General features: G+C 40.4%; 2 protein-coding genes across 3 annotated transcripts in view; one reads left to right on the top strand and one right to left on the bottom strand.

Moving 5' to 3' along the window:
- Positions 1-521: 521 nt before the first annotated feature.
- Positions 522-10,940, bottom strand: LOC103151253 (uncharacterized). Its single transcript, XM_007571208.2, has 9 exons — positions 10,785-10,940; positions 9,427-9,523; positions 9,154-9,328; positions 7,100-7,245; positions 3,188-3,364; positions 2,702-2,818; positions 1,960-2,046; positions 1,330-1,477; positions 522-1,244 (listed from the first exon to the last, which is right to left on the bottom strand). The coding sequence occupies exons 1-9, from the start codon at positions 10,796-10,798 to the stop codon at positions 1,228-1,230; spliced, it is 978 nt and encodes a 325-aa protein (XP_007571270.1). The 5' UTR covers positions 10,799-10,940; the 3' UTR covers positions 522-1,227.
- Positions 10,941-13,027: 2,087 nt separating this feature from the next.
- Positions 13,028-18,908, top strand: part of LOC103151252 (solute carrier family 35 member E2) — an 8,785-nt gene continuing 2,904 nt past the window's right edge. Inside the window, exons 1-9 of one of the 2 annotated variants that reach the window (XM_016681304.1) lie at positions 13,028-13,352; positions 14,450-14,587; positions 14,825-15,216; positions 16,328-16,463; positions 16,643-16,770; positions 17,760-17,880; positions 17,961-18,014; positions 18,092-18,164; positions 18,519-18,664. In XM_016681304.1, coding sequence (XP_016536790.1) covers positions 14,547-14,587; positions 14,825-15,216; positions 16,328-16,463; positions 16,643-16,770; positions 17,760-17,880; positions 17,961-18,014; positions 18,092-18,164; positions 18,519-18,664 — 1,091 coding nt within the window. In that variant the 5' untranslated portion in view covers positions 13,028-13,352; positions 14,450-14,546. The remainder of the gene's footprint in view (positions 13,353-14,449; positions 14,588-14,824; positions 15,217-16,327; positions 16,464-16,642; positions 16,771-17,759; positions 17,881-17,960; positions 18,015-18,091; positions 18,165-18,518; positions 18,665-18,908) is intronic. The other variant, XM_007571207.2, reaches the window with a different exon arrangement.

Genomic DNA, 18,908 nt, shown 5'->3' with positions numbered 1-18,908 from the left:
CTATATCAGAATTACTCCTGGTGTCTTATTTGCTTCTGTACACAAAATGTTAGTGTTGATACGTCTCAACTCAGAAAGTGAAACCCGTTCCACATCATTTTTAAAGTTATGATTATAGGCGAGTTTATTCTCTTCTGGTCATTTTGATTGTGACTTATAGCTGATGAAAACTGGTTAAGATTTTGTTGAGATTTCTGTACCAACGGGTGCAGGCTTATGACTTTAACGCCTTCATTTTGATTTATTAAATGCGTAGTGGTTTTTGAGCATTACAATTTAACACATTACATTTTTACAACTCCGGCTTGAACCTTTGCATTCACACGTTTCGAATACGCCAAGTTGTTTATCAAAATTGCTAAGAAATTAAAGGAGGAAGGATTAAAAATGTTTACTGTTTGGACTGAATCTTAGACGCCGTTGTCGGCTTTTCGGAGTTTGAGCTCAAATTCTCGTAGAAACCCTTCAGAAACGTCTCAAATTACAGCAACATTTACAGACGGATAAATGAGGAGCCCTGGTTTGGTTTGGAGTTTTATTAAGAATCCAGTGTATAAAAACATCGAGCGCGTCGAGGTGCAGAATGACGTTAAGAAATCTGTGAGTGAGCAAAAGTAGTACATGAAACAAATGCAAGTCAGTCCATCACCAGTGGTTACTCATTTTACAAAAAATATACCAACATCCAGTTTATATATTACAGTGCATCTTACAGTGAAGGTACAAATAGAAATCTCTTTGCGGTTCCTTAAGGAACAGAGCAGATCGGTGGAATACTTGTAACGCAAATAAAGTCCAACAGCAGAGTTCTGTTGAGACTTAGGTGAAGGAAAACAAACATAAATATAGCACTTTTAAGTCACAAATAAAATTAGGCAAAAGAATTTCCAACCGAAAAGAAGCCTTTGGCTATTTATGTGCCGATTATCCGTACTTTTAATCAGGCTAAAAACAATTTAGATTAGAAAACAGCACAACGACCGATTCGAACGCAAGGTATGAATGCAAGTACAAAAAGCTGATTTTTCATCCTGTAAATAGACAATATGGTGAAGCTAAATTTAGATAAAACAGCTCATTAGAGTTAATAAGTGTGTAAATGAAATGCTTGGTCAATGCTTTGGTAGAGTTAATGCTGGATAAAAGGTGGGAGCTCCACATTCATCGTCCCGGTTGCAGAAGCTGCAGCGAAGGTCCTCCATGCAGCGGCCAGCCGATGTGGAACCTCTAGCTGGACGTAAACACTACGAGCGAAAATACATGACAGCATGAAATAAGAGGCTAGACGGGAGATTCTTCAGAGCTGGGCTTAAATAGGTTAAAGCTCACTTCTCTCTCTGAGGCCCTGTCCGAAGCTCTGCACCAGCCTGATGAGGCCCCACAGTAAGACGCCTTTGATCAGCAGCGAAATCAACGCTCCGGTGACTGTGGCCGCCTCCAGGGTGTACGTCTGGTCCTGGAACCACTTCTCTATCACCTGGGAGAGAAACGAGCCACGAGTTTCTGCGTTACTACGTTACATCTCTGTGTTTGCCTCTTGCGGCTCTGACTGTTTCCAGTTTTGATTGCTGAAATTTTCAAAGAGAAAACATTTCTCAGATGTGAGGATACACGTCCGAGAACTAGGATGTGGTTCCTTCCTGTGCAAAGAGTTTTGCAGGTAAAGCCAGTTTTTTTTTATTTATTTACTTGCAGCATGTAAAGGAACAAAAGAGAGTTTGGAGGAAATTAGCCAGACGTGCTGCCAGAAGTGTTTCAGGAAGGCAAAGGGTGGGATCTGCTGTTCCATACCCGACTTTGGGACTTTTTTTTTTTTGTCCGTTTACTGCCATTAAAATCCTCAAAACCCTTCATAATAAAAGTGTTTAAGGAGGACCTTCGGGGTAGATTTACCATCACAAACAGGCTTTTCTTGGGAGCAAGCACAGCCATTCTCTAGAGGAGTTCATATCTACGTACCGAGTACAACAGGTAAATGAAGAAGGCCACTTGAGGAAGGTTCTGTACCATGAAGACCCAAACCAGGACCTTGGCTTCCTTCAAAACCTGAAAAACAGTTCAGTTGTTATTCTAGATCTGTCGGCTGTGCAGAAATCTGCGGCCGCGTCTCTGACTCCGGCGTAGAGAGCAATGCCGCTGGAGTTTTAGCCTCATCTAGATGCATCCTGCAGGTGCTCAGTCAGATCGGGTCCACACTACATCAGTACTGGTAGGAAAATACAGAATATGAGAAATGACTGAAAAAGCTGAGAACTGACCCTTTTCAGCAGATTTACTGAATTATTCATCAATTTAACAACATGTTTCCATCAGTCCAATATGGTACATGGAGGTTTTATGTGATAGGAAAGGAAGTCAGTGCACACAACTCTGTTAAAAAAAGGGGGAAGAATAGACGGGTTCTAAAGAGCTGCAAACATTTAGGGCTAACAAACACTGCCAAAAATATTCCTAAAATTTAATACGGGGCAAAACTAATTCAAATCCAAACCGCATCCCGTTTTCTCCCATATTAAATTTTAAGCATGTTTTGGAGTGCTGGTCACTTATCAACCTTGCCACACTTTCCAGATTTGCTTTTGTAGAACAAATTCAAGGCAAGATATTGAAAAGTCCTAGAAGTCTTTTTCAACATTTATCATCCTGCAGCTGATCAGCGTTCCACATTTTCATCACCATCATCATCATCATCCCCTCTCACCGCAACAGCTCCGACGATGGCGGTGACGAAGGCCCAGAACACTCCGACTCCCAGGATGATGGTGTTGGCAGCAGACATGGCGGAGTCCGACGTCGCGATCAGGATGCACAGACACAGCTGGAAACATCGCACAGACACGTCAGACATGACACGGCGTATTCAGAAAGAGTCCAACGGTGCGAGAGGTCGGAACGTGACGTGCCAGAGGCCCAACATGGCCGCCGCTACATGTGCCGTATCCTTGTTTTCTTAACAGGCACGTCACGGAACCAGAAGGACGACATTCGTAATACATTACTGCTGTGACCATGTTTGGGTTCCTGGCCTGTCCGGCTTCGTAGAAACGCAGCGTGTCCACGAACCTAAACTGGACGTCCAGAGGCTCTCAGGAGCTCTCGGGTTTAACCCGCCGAGGTCTTTTAGTGACAAACGAGCAACGCTGAGGAAAAAACAAGCCGAGGAGGCGGTTTAATCCGGCACTCTTACCTGAGCCTGCAGGTCAAAGGTCACCATGGAGAAACAGAGGTTGAGGAGGAAGTACTGCTCCTGCATGCTCTCCAGGGCCCCGCCCACACGGAACGCCATCATGTTGGGCCTTTGGATGAGGAACGTGGTGCAGAACACGTGTATGAAGCCCAGGCACATGATGCACACGAAGCGAGCCTGAAACACAAACGGGAGCTTTGAACTCCGTCGCTCCGGTGCGCTGGGTACTCAACGATCCGACTCAGGCATCCCGGTTTCCTAAATCCCAGCTTTCATGGTGGGTTTGGTGGCTTCAGGGTGTCTTACACCAATCATCACCAATCATGGTGTTCTGCACATAGGTCAAAAAGTTAAGATGTTAGTCTCACCTGAATAATCGTCAACTAATTTAGAAATCAACTCATCGTCAATTGAAGCAACTTTTTTTATCGTTTCTTTTTGAACAACAAAAATCGAATTTCCACAAGAGAATGAAACAAGTATCAGTACTAACATGAACTGTTTTATTTTTCTCACCATTACGTTGGAAACCGAGTGCATCGATCAACGTCCAAAAGAGGACGTTGATCCTCTTTTGGATCAACGACACGATTGATCAGTCGTGTTTTAGAAATGTTTTATGTTTCTCTTTTGATTTAAAACCTCAAAACAGAAAGAAATAAATGTGTATTTTTAAACTTCTGTGGAGAGGCTCTGAGAAGTCGGCATCCTCCCTGCAGCAGTCGGAGCCACCCGAGTTTGGAGACGCAGAGGTCACCCAGGTGACTGCCTACTGTAATTAACACTGACTGCTAATGGCAGCTCTACATGATCCACATTTAAAAGAAAAAAATCCTAACTATTCCTTTAAAGATGCACGTCTGTCAATCTGCAAGCGAACAGGCAGAGCCCTGCAGCCAGAAATGCCAAGCATGCAGCGTTTCCTGGAGCTCTCTGTTTGTGACGAGCAGTCTCCGCATGAAGGGCGGCGACTGTTTGTCACAAACAGATTGAAAATAATAAATAAAAAAAAGAGGTATGTGTCAGATCGCCATGACTACCACCAGATAAATGGGCGAGACGAGACAAAAAGATCAACCTGAAGTTTTTAAAACGCTCAAATTTCACTTTAGATCCACGCGGAGCAACAGCGACGCCAAGTGGAAGAAAGGAGACTAGCAGCCCGTTCAATGATGAACTGAGAACAGGATGTTGGTGACGCTTTAATGAAATTTTAATTCTAAAAATAAAACTGTGCCATTTTAGCTCGAATACAGTGTGAAAAAAGTATCTGCTCCCTCTTACAGAGTTCTTCTGTTTTTTTATTTTTTTTGTCAGACTCCCATGTTTCTGACCATCAAGGCATTTTCATACCAGCAAGTCCTCTTCTTTAGGCCAAAAATAGTGAAGGTTTTGCTATGGTCTAGTCAAAGTCTAGACTTAAACCATATTGGAAGTTATAGCATGACCTTTAAACAGGGCATTTATGATTGAACCCCCCACGTCCCTAAAGTGGTTTAACTAAAATCAATCAATCAATCAAATTTTATTTGTATAGCACATTTCAGCAGCAAGACATTTCAAAGTGCTTTTCATAATTAAAATAAGAACAGCATGTGAGAAAGAGTTTTAAAAAAGAGAGAAAAAACATCATTAAAACGCAAACAGTGAGAAAGACAAATAAAAAGCTGTCTCCAACCCTTTTGACTTTAGTCAAAACGTCGTTTGACAAGGACAATAAAACAATTCTTCTAATAAAGGTTGGTGAAGGTTCCTGCTCAAGGCTGACAGGAAATTCAATCGTCATTTGAAAACTGCCTTTTGCATTTACTCTGTAAATATCTGTTAACAAGCGTGAATAAAAAGAGTAAAACCCACAACAGGCGGTAAGGGGGGGAACACAGTGAAAACTCAGCGGCTGAGAAACGAGCTGCACGTTTACGATGGTCCTAACAAAGAGCCTCCAGTCTTCAGACAGACGGCACGAAGTTTCTTCTGTCGAACCAGGTCGTGATTCTGACTAAAACAGAAAACCTGCAGATGTTTTCATGGCTGGGTTAACTTGAGACGAGTTGCGATGGCAACATTTACTAAATGAAGTTTAGTCACTTCATTCACTGCAAGCCGTTCTAAGCTTGTCTCGTGGTCTCAACCTGTTCCATGTGTTCCTCAGACATTTCCACACAGCAGCTCAGCAGAGCGCCGCTCTTAGTAGTACCATGATGGCTGCAATCAGGAGAAGGAAAAAGGTGAAGACACAAAAAGGTTCAAAGTGAGAGCACAAAGTGTTTTTGTAAAAACTGCATTCTCTTTTTGGGTAACAGTGAATTTCACGGTAGATGCTCGTTATTTAAAACTGGCGTACTGCGAAACACACCGTCACCCAACCGTGAGCGTGTAGCACATTCACGTGGCATTTATTCACCAAAAACACCTTTTAACATTATGTAAACGGTTTCTACACACTGGGTTAAGTTTGGTAGGGTTTTCGTTCAAAGGTGGAAGTTTTTCCGTCTACAGAAAGTGGAAGTATCCACTAACTGAATTTAAATTCAGCTTCATGTTATTTCTAAGATATTATTATTGTTTGTATCCGAATCAAACTCTGCCGTCTGCCTCGCCAACGTCGTCCATGTGTCGAGTCTTGCTTGCGCTGCTAACGTTTTCACGGTAACAAACTTGAACTCAGTCTTTTGATATCCAGAAAGCGGAAAAATCTTTAGCCACACAGTTTAAATATGTAAATATCTTCATATTTACCATAATTCACAGTTCCTCGTGGTATGAGAATAGTCAAGAAGTATTTTTATAACATGGAAATATACTCAACCCAACATGAATCTCCTTACTTTTATTATACACAAGTACTTTTTTTTTTCTTGTGTTTAGGAGTTCTTATAAAATGTTAAAGAAGTTAATACTTCTCCAGATTTTCTAAAGGTCTTTGATTTTAGTGTCAGTCAAATAACTGATGATGCTCACACCAATGATTTTTGTAAAAACACAAAACACTAACTTGTGAATTATCAAGGCAGAAAAAGAGGCTGTGGGGTCTAAACTTATTAAAGAAGTGAATTCAGCGCAGATGTTTGGACTCTTTCTTACTAGCAGCTGATCCACAAAGAGATGACTGGATCATCAGATAAATCCAGAGACAGATCCAGGCTTGTTTCTGAGACCTGATGCATCTCATTTTTGTCCTTTACTTCCCCCCGTACACTGTTACTGTAATGTGTGTGTGCTTTAGAAATGGACAGGAAAATTCAGGCGAAAAACTGTCACAGACAAAGAAAGAAAACAAAATCCCAGAAGAACACTCCCTCTGTAACATTACACTGTTAAACTATAAAGTTTAATAAATCAGGGGGAGAAGTAAAACCAAAAATGTTTTTAGATGTTTGCTATTTAAAACTGGTGAGTTTTAAAATCGTCCACTGTTTTTTGTTTTTAAATAACCTGTTTAAGGTTAAGCCACAACATTTTAATTGGATTTTGCCCCAAATGTTGTCTAGTCCAGCCGAAGTACAAACATTTTGGTTTATTTAAGCTATTTAGACGATCGTTTGCTGTTGAACATCTAAGCTAAACGCCACCAACTGATGGGCAGATGTTGTTGTCCAGGATTATTTTTCACCGATTTGGCTCAGTTGAATCACAACCACTGGCCACAACCAGGCCAACGAGGTCTGCAGCGCGTTTTAACAGGACTGTAGTGATGCTTCATGAATGTGTTAGAAAACAGCTGGAAGCGTGGGATTCTGGGTAATCAGCTGATGGAAACAAAGAGGACAACATTTCTCATAGAGATGTGGTTTGCCTGTTAACGTTCTGATATCATCTTTTCTTTCCTTATTTACCCTCTAAGCTGAAGATGATTTATTCATGTTGACAAATGTGATACTCCCAGCCTTAACGGTGTGTTCAGCGACTCACCAGCACCTCCTGTTTGCCCTTAGAGCCCACCACGGAGAAGTTGACCACCGATCGGATCATGACCACCAGCACGCTGAGCACGAACGCCACCAGCTCCTGTCGGTTCTCCTGCAGCACGCCACGGCTGATGTAGTAGATGCAGAACACTGAGGGGAAGCAGAGGAGGAGGAGGAGCTCTCATCTTTTATGTTTGAGAAGTCGATAAAAAAAATAAATGAACGTCCCTGTTCGGTTCGCCGTCCTGCTGCTGTCTCGTAAAGTTGCGCTGAAGGTTTTTCTGGTAGTTCGTTCTGTTTGACTTCTGATGAAACGTGGTTTTGAGAATCTTTTGCAAATGAAAATCCGAAATCTGTCTTCAACCCCCAAAGCTTCAGCTTCACACATCGAGATCTCATTTGGTAATAATGAATTAAAACTTTTTCACTCGGTGAAATGATATGTAGATTATATGCAGATGGATGTCGGAAAGCATTTTTTTCCTGTTAATTATGATGATTTTCCACTTACAGCTAATGAAAACATGACATTTTAAATTAGAATATTACATCAGATGAATAAAACACTATTCTTAAAAATGTGGGCTTAATGAAAAGTGCACTACTTAATATTTGTTATTTATTTTCAAAGAACTTTTAATCTGGAAAGCGAGACTCTTCATAACATTGATTATAATTCATTGAACATGACTGTAAATACCAACTAGGTTTCTTCTAAAGATGCTTGGTTGCAAATAATGGTTTTGTTTTTAGTAACCGATTAGCCTATTGATTATTATTTTCTTTGCAGTATTAGAAATAAATTAAAGATACAAATCATTTAAATAGATTCTTAAATAAAACAAATAAAGATTTTATTGCCTAAAAGGCAACAACACAGCATTCCTATAGTTCATTTGATAAAAATAGCAACTTTAGGAGTTTTGGGCAAAACATATCAACAGACAAAAGTATTTATATCTTAAATGCAAAATGCACATATGTTTTGTACAATTTTCACTTAATTACTGCTCTGAATATGTTTCTTTTTTACATTAAATTGCCTTGTTTTGAGTCTGTATATACTACAGTTGAATAACCGATTCATCAAGATTCATCTGATCAATCGTTTCAGTCCTAAATGCAAAATACGAGGCATCAAAACTATTTCGTATACAGTCAAAGTCAAACACGTGGAAGTTTTTGGTAATAATGAATTAAAACATGAAAAATGTTTGAGGTGTGAATATTTTTACAAGACACAGAGAACTAGTTTATGCCTATATTTGGCAAAGGTTGATCTGGACGTCAGAAACTAAACTGAACCAGTCGAAATGATCCAGCAGCTCGTTTCCATGAATGTCATTAGTGTTGATTATGGTGCAGCATAAAACAAAGAGCAGAAACTTAATTACTAGAGCGCCACTCCCCTCGAGTTCCTCCTTTAGACTGCTGTTCATCCTGGACTTTCGACTTTGCTTATGAAAATACAATGGCGGCGCTCGTCTCCACCATTCTGAGTGCATAGAATAATTTATTTTTATGGTGCTTGTTCTGGTTTCACTGTGAAAGTTTACCGGCAGCTCGGGGTTCCTGATGAGGACAGCGGAGAAAGAGGAAACTGTCGTTCCAAGCAGACTTGGAGTTCAGTTGTGAGTTTAAGTTGGCTAATCGAGTTGAACTTTTTGAGCTTTCGAAATGAGTCTCTTTGCTCCAGTCTCTTCATTTGTGTGTAAAATAACCTCTTTGCGTCACTGCAACCAGATTCATGAGGAATTATTTAGGATGCGGCAAAGTAGGCTCTTGCTTTGTGGAAACCAAAACGTAGAAACCGAAAGTGTTTGTGGAAAACGAGGGCAGTAGAGAAGTGAAACTTCATTCTGGTCTGAACGGGCGGATGAATTTTTTTTTTCTTTCATCAGAGTGAGCACAGGAAGACACCAGCGTCCCTCTGTGTTCACCTCCTCCACGGTTTGCACCACACGATTACAGCAGCAGGACTTGTGTTTTCAACTCCGAGCGGAGGCGATCGCAGCGACCGCCCCGCTCCTTGGCGTCAGGCAAACGTGAAGCACTCACATATCCCGACCAGCTGGATGAGGGACACCGTGAAGTTGTCCTCGTCTGAAACATCAGTGTTTTTGTGCTGCTTGTAGATGCTGGACACGGTGAGGCCGAGCAGCGCCAGCAGGGACACGATGGTGAAGCAGAAGTAGGTCTTCACCAGGGTGGACAGCTCCGACCACGACTTTATCTGCAGGACGGAGGGGACGGAGGGGACGGAGAGTCTGAAACGGGCCGTGAAAGGGGGGGAAGGGAGATTGTGTTGGTGTAAAAGGCAGATCTGCTCACCGGTCCACATGGCGTCGGAATCAGACTCTGGTGTCTCGGCCTCAGGTTCGGAGACAGAAGATCTGGGCTCTGGTGCTGCTGGTTGGCCAACAACGGACTGAAAAAGTCAACACATTCTGAAAATGTCAGATTTTCTCTTAAGTAAAACCTTAAAAAGGCAAAAAAAAAAAAAAACTTGTAAACTCTTCTTCACTTGAGCAGAACCCAAATTAATTTTCACTATGTCAGAAAAGCATCATGGTAAATGGACAGAACTTAAATTGTGCTTTTTCTAATCATTTTGACCACTCAAAGCGCTTTGAGTGGTTAATTTGGGGCACACCGACATGTGGCAGGACGAAGCTGGAACCAAACCTGCAAACTTCCGATCACAAGACGACTACTCTACCCACAGAGCCACGGCTGCCCTTCAAATCATAATTTGATATTAAGGTTGAACAATACAAGCCCAGTTATGACGAGTCCATTCATCCAACATGTGAACACGTTGCACTTTTATATATTACAGCTTACTAAATATTGCATCTACACAGTCATTCTAGATTGCTGTAGAAAACACAGTGTAAAAGTATTCACCTGCTTTGCAGATTTCTGTTACCAGCTGCCCGCAGTGGCGCAACTGTACATTATTCAGGTGGATGCGAAAACATAAATTTGACAACTTTGGCATTTTTATGCATGAATGTCTAATTCAGTCAGAGATACTTGAGTGGTTTAGAAAATCCTTGGGTTCCTAAACATTTTTCATACCCAAAGTTCAAGCTTTATTCTAGACTTTTCCAAGTTTGGAGGGGTCCGGACCCCCTTAAATCCCCCCGGGACTTCCGTCCATGGAAAGTTGTAAGAAAATCATAGCTAGGGTCGTTATTGTTATTATCTTTAATAATAACACTTTGATTAGAGGACAATTTACTCTATGTTTTCTTACATATAAAGAGACTGTATTACACGAGTCACATCTTTCTTTATTTTCTTGCAACACTCCCAGTTCCTAAAACCACACGTTTAACACACCCTGGACTTCCTCATGATTTCAACATTCAAGGAATGATTTCCACATTCAGCAATGACTAAGAAGAAGACATCTATACGTGTTTTAACGTAGTTTTTAGCTTAATTTCCATCCACATGACTCCCATTTCCCTACAGTACAGTCTGAATTTCCCAGCTGACTGTTTCTCACTGTTTATATTCCACTGAGCTGCTGTTAGCTGAGCAGCTGTGAGCGGTTATAACTTGATCATAGGAAAACAAGACGGCATCCACAAATATCCGAACAGTTTCTGTCTGATATTTACTCAGTACGCAGCAGACGTCATGACAAAATGGTAAATAAATGCATAAATGAAGCTTCTGACCTTGTTTCGTCCATTTCCCCACGGACGAACCCGGACTTTACATTCCTGCGACCTGTTTTAACCTCCGTGACCAACCCCGATCTACTCGGGCTTCCTTTAACATTTTACTCCAAGATTCACAGGAAAAACTCTTCGTCACGTTTTTTTTTTTTCCCTGTATTTGTTCTTCCTCCACTGCCCAGAGGTGCTCCTGCCCCCTAGTGGACACAGAGAAGCAGTACAATTCAATACCGTGCAAAAGATTTAAGATGTAATTTAATTATGTTTATAAATTGTTAATGGATAAATATAAAAGAGTTTATACTTTTTCGCCTCCACTGTTAGAACTTTGAATTTTTTCATACAGAGCACAATGGCCCAATATCAAATATTTTCCAAGCCAATGTTACTTATCAATGTCCAGACAATTATTTTTTACAATACATTTCTAAATATTTTTATTCATACATTACAAAACGTAGCTGTCCTTACCGAAGAGACATTTTGGTTTAAAAAATAAAAAATAAAAAACTCAAGGGTATGGATAATTTTTGGTTTAATTGTAAAAGTAAAAAGTAAAAAGGCAATAATGTCTAGTGAACCCTTGTTTGAAGCATTTGCAGGGGTGAAAGTAAGCGGATACGGTCGGGTACTGCTTACCCCTAAAACATTAGGGTTCACTGTGCAGCCGTTGTGAACCCACTAATCAGCCATGACTGATTAGTTTTTCAAGAACAATCTAAAACACGACTTAATCGGTTAACAAATAGCTTTTTCCCCATTTCATTATTGTTTCTGAACTGTTCGTGCTGTTCGTGAGACCCACACGTCCTCCTCTGACTCGTTGTTTGGTGCTGTCTGGCATCTTGTTTTGAGCTCAGAGTCTGAGAGGCTTTTCTTCTATCAAACAAATGTTTTTGTCTCTTATTTAGTGGAAATATTGATGTTGATGAGACTTTCTCCAAAATGATAACCTTTTTCAACCTTTGTAGCTCCACTGTTGAAAATGAGGCTCTAACATTCACAAATGACATTGAAACAAAATCCAGTTCAACTTCTGGTTTGAGGTGATTTCTCTGGAATCTGTTGGAGGCAAAATATCCCAACTTCAGGAGATGTGCTTTTAACCTAACAGAGCTCTGTGGTTCCTCCTGTCAGTATGAGAGTCAGGGTGAGGAGGCGCCATGTTAGGAAGAGAAGTGGAAGCTGCAGAATCTTCAGAAAAATCAGGTCATGATGCTAGGTCTACTGATTATCCCTCTGTCTGGACACAGGATCAATAGAACCAGTTTAAAAGCTAAAATGAATGGTTATATGCCAGACATGGAAAACTGGGATGCACTCCATGCCATGATGTTCAGAATTTAGGTCTAATGGCATCTGAAGTTGTCAACATTGCAGCCAGTGGGCTGAGGGAAACACGGCTCCATTTTGTAGCAATTCAAGAGCTACCCAGCTTTTATCGCTTCACAAAAAAAATTAAACAGCACAGAAACTCCAAAGCACACAAAGAAGCAATTTAATTCTAAACATGAGATGGGTACATTTCCCCCTGCTGCTATTGGCCACCACTTTGCCTTTTTGTCAGCTTTAATCATCATTAAATTATGTTTGATTAGCCTGAAATGCATCAATGTTACCATTTGTGTTATCGGGATTTTTAAATTTGTACTTCCAACAATGTGTTTCTTATGCTGTTTTTTGTTTTGTTTTGTTTTGGTTTGTTTTGGTTTTTTTCTTATTATGTATTTTTTGGACGTCATCATAGTCTTTTTTGATAAATAATAATAAAAATAATAATAAAGAAATTGTATCATTAAAAAGAGTAAAATTATTTTTAAAGGACAGTTTTACGCTTTTACTTCTCTCTAGTGGTCAATACGTGGAATTATAATATATTTTTTGCTAAGATGCAAAATACTTTACATTTTTTAGACAGTGATTTAATTTTAACGTCAGATAAAACTTTAGATTCAGATTAGGCATGATAAATTAGAAAAAAAAATCAAAAACAAATGTCGGGCATTTGACTTTCTAACATTGCTGTGACAAGTTGTTGTAAACTGTACCGGATGTGAGTTATGCTGATCACAAAAATAAAAGCGCTTTGATTTGTTTTGTTACGTTCACTGACTTTATAGTATTACACATTTTCATTCTGAACAAAACATGTTCTGGTGGAATAATAAAATGTATATATTTAATTCAGTGATTTTCTGTTAAGCAGTTACCTTAATTTAAACGGTTAGTTAAAATATCATCACTTCCTCTCTGTTTCGGCTGTTTGACACAAGCTTGACGCAGCGTGTAATTTGCTAGCAGCCACGTCTCAACCTAAGGTGCCTAACAACCTGTTACCTTCAGTGAGCCGCACGTTTTCTGATGGGACCGAGGTTGGGTTTAGTTACTGCTCCGTCATGTAGTGTAGCGTAGTAAACATGGCGGGTGCTTTAATGGGAGGAGGCACTCCCTTTGTTGCAGAAAACAAAGACAACTAGCTAGCGTTAATGTGCAGCTTCCTCCTTTGGAAAACCTCTACAGAGCAGCTGGCTCTGCAGTCAAAGCTGAAGCAACCAGATTTACCCAGAGGTAAGAGCTTGGTTTCTGGCTGTAAGGTTTTTATTACCGAAAACGCCAACTGCCCTCATTCAATTGCTATTTTGACAAGTTCCGCCGTTAGAACTGGGTGTAATTCCGTACTTTGGTGTTTAACACTCAAGCTTTATCAAAATATCTGATTGTCGGTTTACAGTTTTATTGTTTGGTCGCATTCTGATTTTATAAGTTTCATAAAGCCAATAAATACAAACATACAGTAATAACGTGGGGAGGTGCTCCTAAAATTCACTTTAGTAGAATTAACGACACAAGAATTTTCAACGACTTCATTAAACGAAGGAAACGTTCTGCTTTAAATACAGCTGTCAACAAAGCATTTCAATTGTTTAAAAAAGAAAAATGTCACCCTGAAAATGATCTGTGTTCACGTTACAAAAGCTCGTGTGCTTTTCTTTTTCATATAAAAGGAAAGACAAATGACACGTGGTCCATACATTTTACACAAAAACAAATCTGGCAGTGTGGTTTACATTTGGATTCAGTTCCGTTATTAAATGCACACTTTATTATATTTCAGTGTCCGTACAGTTGCGGATTTTTTGAGTCATGTCTTCCAGGCTGACACAAATAGAAAAACTAAATGTTGTATATTTTTCTTCGCAAATTTTAGAGCTTAAAAATATAAGAACATGTGTCTTGCCACACATTCTCAATTTGATTTACAACTGGATTTTGACCAGACCATTCTGACACATGAATAAGCTTTAATTTGAGCCACTCCGTTGTATACCCAAATCTATAATTAGGGTCAACTTAAAGAGGGAAGGTGAATCTCTGTCCCAGTTTCAAGTCTTTTGTAGCCTCTCATAGGTTTTCGTCCAGGGCTGTCCTGTAATTAGCTCCATCCATCTTCCATGGTTGTAATAACAGAAAAGACACGTGACACGTGGTCCATACATCTGTAATAATAATAATAATAATAATAATAATAATAAAAAGCATCCCTCTAGGTTGATGCAGTGTCTACCTTTTACTGGGGGAACAGATTGTTCAGGGCACACCACACTTTTTTTTTTTAAGTTTTTTTTTTTTCGTGGCCTTTATTTGATAGTGAATTGAGAGGAAAGTGGATAATGAGAGAAAGGGGAAGGCATGTAGCAAAGGTCATCAGTCCGGACTCGAGCCTGTCCCATCAGCATCAAGGACTAGGCCTCAGTATGTGGGATGTGCTTTTACCCTTGCGTCAACACAGCACCCCAACATATGTAAGATATTTCTAAAAAAAACAAAAAAACATTCATCCTTTTCCCTCAGCATCACAATCGTGCACTGCTTTTTCTGTTACATATATCCCCCAATAAATTAAAGTGTGAGGTTGCAGCACAGCAAAGTATGGCAAATTTAAGGGGATATTAATACTTTTGTGTCATTTTGTTTTTTTGTGCATGCGAAAATTTTGTTTTTACAATTTCAATTAACAAATTATTTTAATTCCATCACAGGGAGACTCAGGAGGCTCATGATTTCCATTGTTCGTCAGAATATGAACTAACCATCAAAGCCGCTCATCAGGTGCACCAGTCCCCCCGTGAATCCACCCAGTCAGCAGGTGAGATGCAGGGCAACAAACAGCCGGCCAAGCATTCGCTCTGGCACTTCCTGTCGCCGTTCCACACCCGGCAGGAGCGGGTGGTGCTGGCCCGGAGCGAGAGCCTGCCGGGGGAGCAGGTGCTGAAGATCACGGTTACAGAAACCACGGTGATCGAGGCGGAGTCCGGCGTGTGGAACTGGCGCTCCCTGTCCTATCTGGGTCTCTGGTACTTCTTCAGCTTCTGCACCCTGTTTCTCAACAAGTACATCCTGTCGCTGCTCGAGGGGGAGCCCAGCATGCTGGGTAAGGAATGAGTTTAAACCTGGCTAATCAGTGCTAAGCTAACACCTTGCATTTTATTTATTTATTTATTTATTTATTTTTACAAAGGATTTTCTTTTTGTTCTGAGGAACATAAGTTTGAATCAATGTTCAAGCCTCATCAAAATTCTCAGTTGTATTTAGTTCTGGACTTTGACTAGGACTATGGTTTGATTAAGGCGACATTTGAAGGCATTTGATTGCACTGGGTTTCATTCATCGGCATTAGCCAGGGTTTGTATAGGTGCTTGAAAGTCTTAAAAATGCTAGAATTTCAACTTGGAATTTGGAAACTGCTTGATTTTCTACCTGCACAGTTTTGTAATAAAGTTGTAGTAACCACTTATATTATGCCAGCCGCGAGCCGATTTGTTCGATGTAATGAATATTTATTATTATTAATAGTTCAATTAATTATTGATCTGTGTCATTGAAATAAAGATTGTCTTATATGCTATATATAAAAGTTATTGATATTGGAGGATTTATTTGTTGTTGTTAAATTTGCATTTTATTCTCACACCGAGCTGTACAGAGTGTGTGAGTGTGAGAGAAAATTTTCAAAACATAAGATTTTGTTACATTTCAGCTTAACTTCTTCCTGCTGTGTAGAACACTGCTGTAGTTGACCCATTTTCCCTTTTGTGCACCACCCAGGTTTGTTTACCAGTTTGTTTACGCTTCGGTGTAAATTACCTTGAGACATAGTGAGATTTGTTTCAGCATAAAACAGGCTTTAATGCCAAAAATGATCAAGACGTTGCAAATCAAATGGAACAGATACAGAGAGACATTCACTGGGCTCCACTCAGTTCACCTTCGGGGTGACACCAAGTGAAGCAAAGATTATTCTTCTCCTCATTCTGCTCCCTCTGTAAGGGCTGTTGGCCTTCCTTAATCAGTTTTTGTTTATGTGACACACACACACACACACAATACACAGAAGGTTCTTGCTGTAACGTTACCTCTGCAAGCTACTATAAACTGTCAATTGTTAGAATATACAGAAAAGCTCCTAAATTTGCCGAGTGAAGTTGTATTTAACATCTCCATTAGCGACTCGAGCTTTCACCGTTTCTTCTTGCTCCTGCAGGTGCTGTTCAGATGCTCTCCACCACCATCATAGGCTGCCTGAAGATGTTCATTCCCTGCTGCCTCTACCAGCACAAGTCCAGATCTGAATATCCATCCAACTTCATCATGATCATGCTCTTTGTTGGACTAATGAGGTGCTCGCCTTTGTCATTGAGCCACGTGAACACTTGAACATATGAAGGTGTTCATATGCAAATATCGACTACCTGCTTTGGAATTGCAAAACCAGACGAGAGCGTCATTACATTACCGATACAATCTTCAGAAATGCAAATTAGTCATCACTCAGCTGCATTGTCTGTGCTCTTGTTAGGTTCACCACCGTGGTTCTGGGTTTGGTGAGTCTGAAGAACGTGGCGGTGTCATTCGCTGAAACGGTGAAGAGCTCGGCGCCCATTTTTACTGTGATCATGTCCAGGTTGATCCTTGGAGAATACACAGGTGAACAAACATGTTCTTACTGTAGTAAATCAGGCTTTGTTTTCTATTTGGCTAAGGGATTGCTCCTTTCATAATCAGAATGACATCAGATTTCATTTGTTAGGCCACTCAACCTGAGGGATGTGCAAAGTCACGTTGACATATATATATATTGACATCCCTTATCTGCAGGAGAGCCTTTGATAGACAGCTGAGCAAATTGTAAATAAAGTGGAATCTTGAAGCTCTACAGCAGCTTTGATCAGAGTAAACGATAGCGACTCAGAATAACTTCAGGATGCTCACTGAAGTAGAAGTGTCTCTCTATGCCAGGCCATTGGCTAAGAGAAACCAGGTTTCATCCTGAAAGTAGCAGTGGAGGTGTCTGCACATCCTGTAATTAAACATTTTAAATTAATGTACCTAAAATGAAGGCCTTAAAATGTCTTACATTAATAAAAAAAAAAATTAAAGTTTAAATACGTCAAATACGAGTCAGTACTAATTAATCTTGTATATGTAGTTTTCTGTCGGGCAAAAATGTGAGACCTCTTCATTCACTGCATTCTGTGACTGGAGGCAGGTTAGGCTAATGCTAACTACCTGCTAATGTACCCTTGCTAGTTAGTTAGCTGGCTTTTTTGCGCACATCATGAGTAATTGCAAATTTATTACCAGCTGGCTGGACGACGTTTGTTTCCGCGAGGCTGAGTATATTCAGTACAAAAAAAACAACAAAAAAAACAGAAAAAGAAACTTTTAATTATGACACTCTGGGGAGTTTAGGCTGTAGAGAGCCATATTCAGTGTGATGAGCCACAAACAGACCCCAGAAATGTTACAGTTGCTACTCTTTTGGATTTCCCAGCCATCTCCTTTATTTACATATGTATATTTTGTCTTTGATTCAATGTGGCATTAAAAGGGGCTTTAAAAAGTCTTAAATCTGACTTGCTGAAACCTGCAGATAACCTGAGCGGTGACTCATTTATTTGTTTTCCCATCTTCAGGCCTCTGGGTAAACCTGTCCCTGTTTCCTGTCATGGCTGGCCTGGCCCTCTGCACGGCGTCGGAGATCAGCTTCAACATGCTCGGTTTCTGCGCCGCGCTCTCCACTAACATCATGGACTGGTCTCTGCCCCAGCGCTAGCTCCACGCAGCCGCTTCTCAACTGTGAACACTTTAACTAACCGCTTATCTCTCTATCCCAGCTTGCAGAACGTTTTCTCCAAGAAACTGCTGAGTGGGGACACGTACAGATTTAGGTAGAAGAATTAAAGATCACCTCATTTTTAACATTGTGTTTTAAAGACTCTCTAAATCAGTGTTGCCATTCTCGTAGCCCCCCGGAACTGCAGTTTTACACCAGTGCAGCAGCAGTCATTATGCTGATCCCTGCCTGGCTGTTCCTCCTGGTGAGTAAACACACATTCCCTTATTTATTTTCATCTGAATTGTCGATGCAGCTAATTAAATATCTTTAGAGGCCGTAGTCACATTAAAATTCTATTAAAACAAATTGAAATGCTTGCCACACATCATGTGAACATCGTGTGTAGCTGTCCTTGTACCGCAAAATTGCTCAGATAAAATCTCATTGAAGGTTTTGATTATAAAGTGACAACATCTGAAAACATGATGTGGTACAGGGTGCTGGGCGATGTATCAGCCCAGCTCTGTTTGCTGAGGTCAAAGTGCTCCACTGATGAGTGATAAGACTGAAAAAGTACAGATGGAATAATTAATGACTCTTGTCTCCATGTTTCCAGGACGTCCCGGCAGCTGGAAAGAGTGGACAGAGCTTCTTGTTCAATCAGGATGTTATCCTGTTGCTGCTTTTTGACGGCGGTCTGTTTCACCTACAGAGTGTCACGGCCTACGCCCTGATGGGACGGATTTCCCCCGTCACTTTCAGGTAGCGCCAATCCACAAACTCTCACCGGGAACGAGGCCTGTCATGAGGACAAATTTTGATGAGCCATAAATTGTCCCAGAAATGATTGGGATAAACAATATTATTGTCATTTTAAGACTTTTTTTCTTGTAGAAATAGTAATAATGGCTTATTAACCCTTTCATGCATAGTGGTCACTACAGTGGACAGCTGTCTAAAAGCCATTTTCTTGTGCTTCTTGTGGATTTTTATGTTATAAATGCAC

This window comes from Poecilia formosa, unplaced genomic scaffold (assembly GCF_000485575.1).
Source record: "Poecilia formosa unplaced genomic scaffold, Poecilia_formosa-5.1.2 Scaffold276, whole genome shotgun sequence".
NCBI classification, from domain to species: Eukaryota; Metazoa; Chordata; class Actinopteri; order Cyprinodontiformes; family Poeciliidae; genus Poecilia; species Poecilia formosa.
This window is presented reverse-complemented; position numbering and strand designations above follow the sequence as displayed.

Excerpts from the sequence above, each read along its gene's own strand:
- LOC103151253 (XM_007571208.2), bottom strand. Across the intron at positions 3,365-7,099 it reads AGGGCAAACAGGAGGTGCTG|GCTCGCTTCGTGTGCATCAT; the intron begins GTGAGTCGCTGA and ends TTTGTGTTTCAG. Across the intron at positions 2,819-3,187 it reads CCTTTGACCTGCAGGCTCAG|CTGTGTCTGTGCATCCTGAT; the intron begins GTAAGAGTGCCG and ends CGATGTTTCCAG.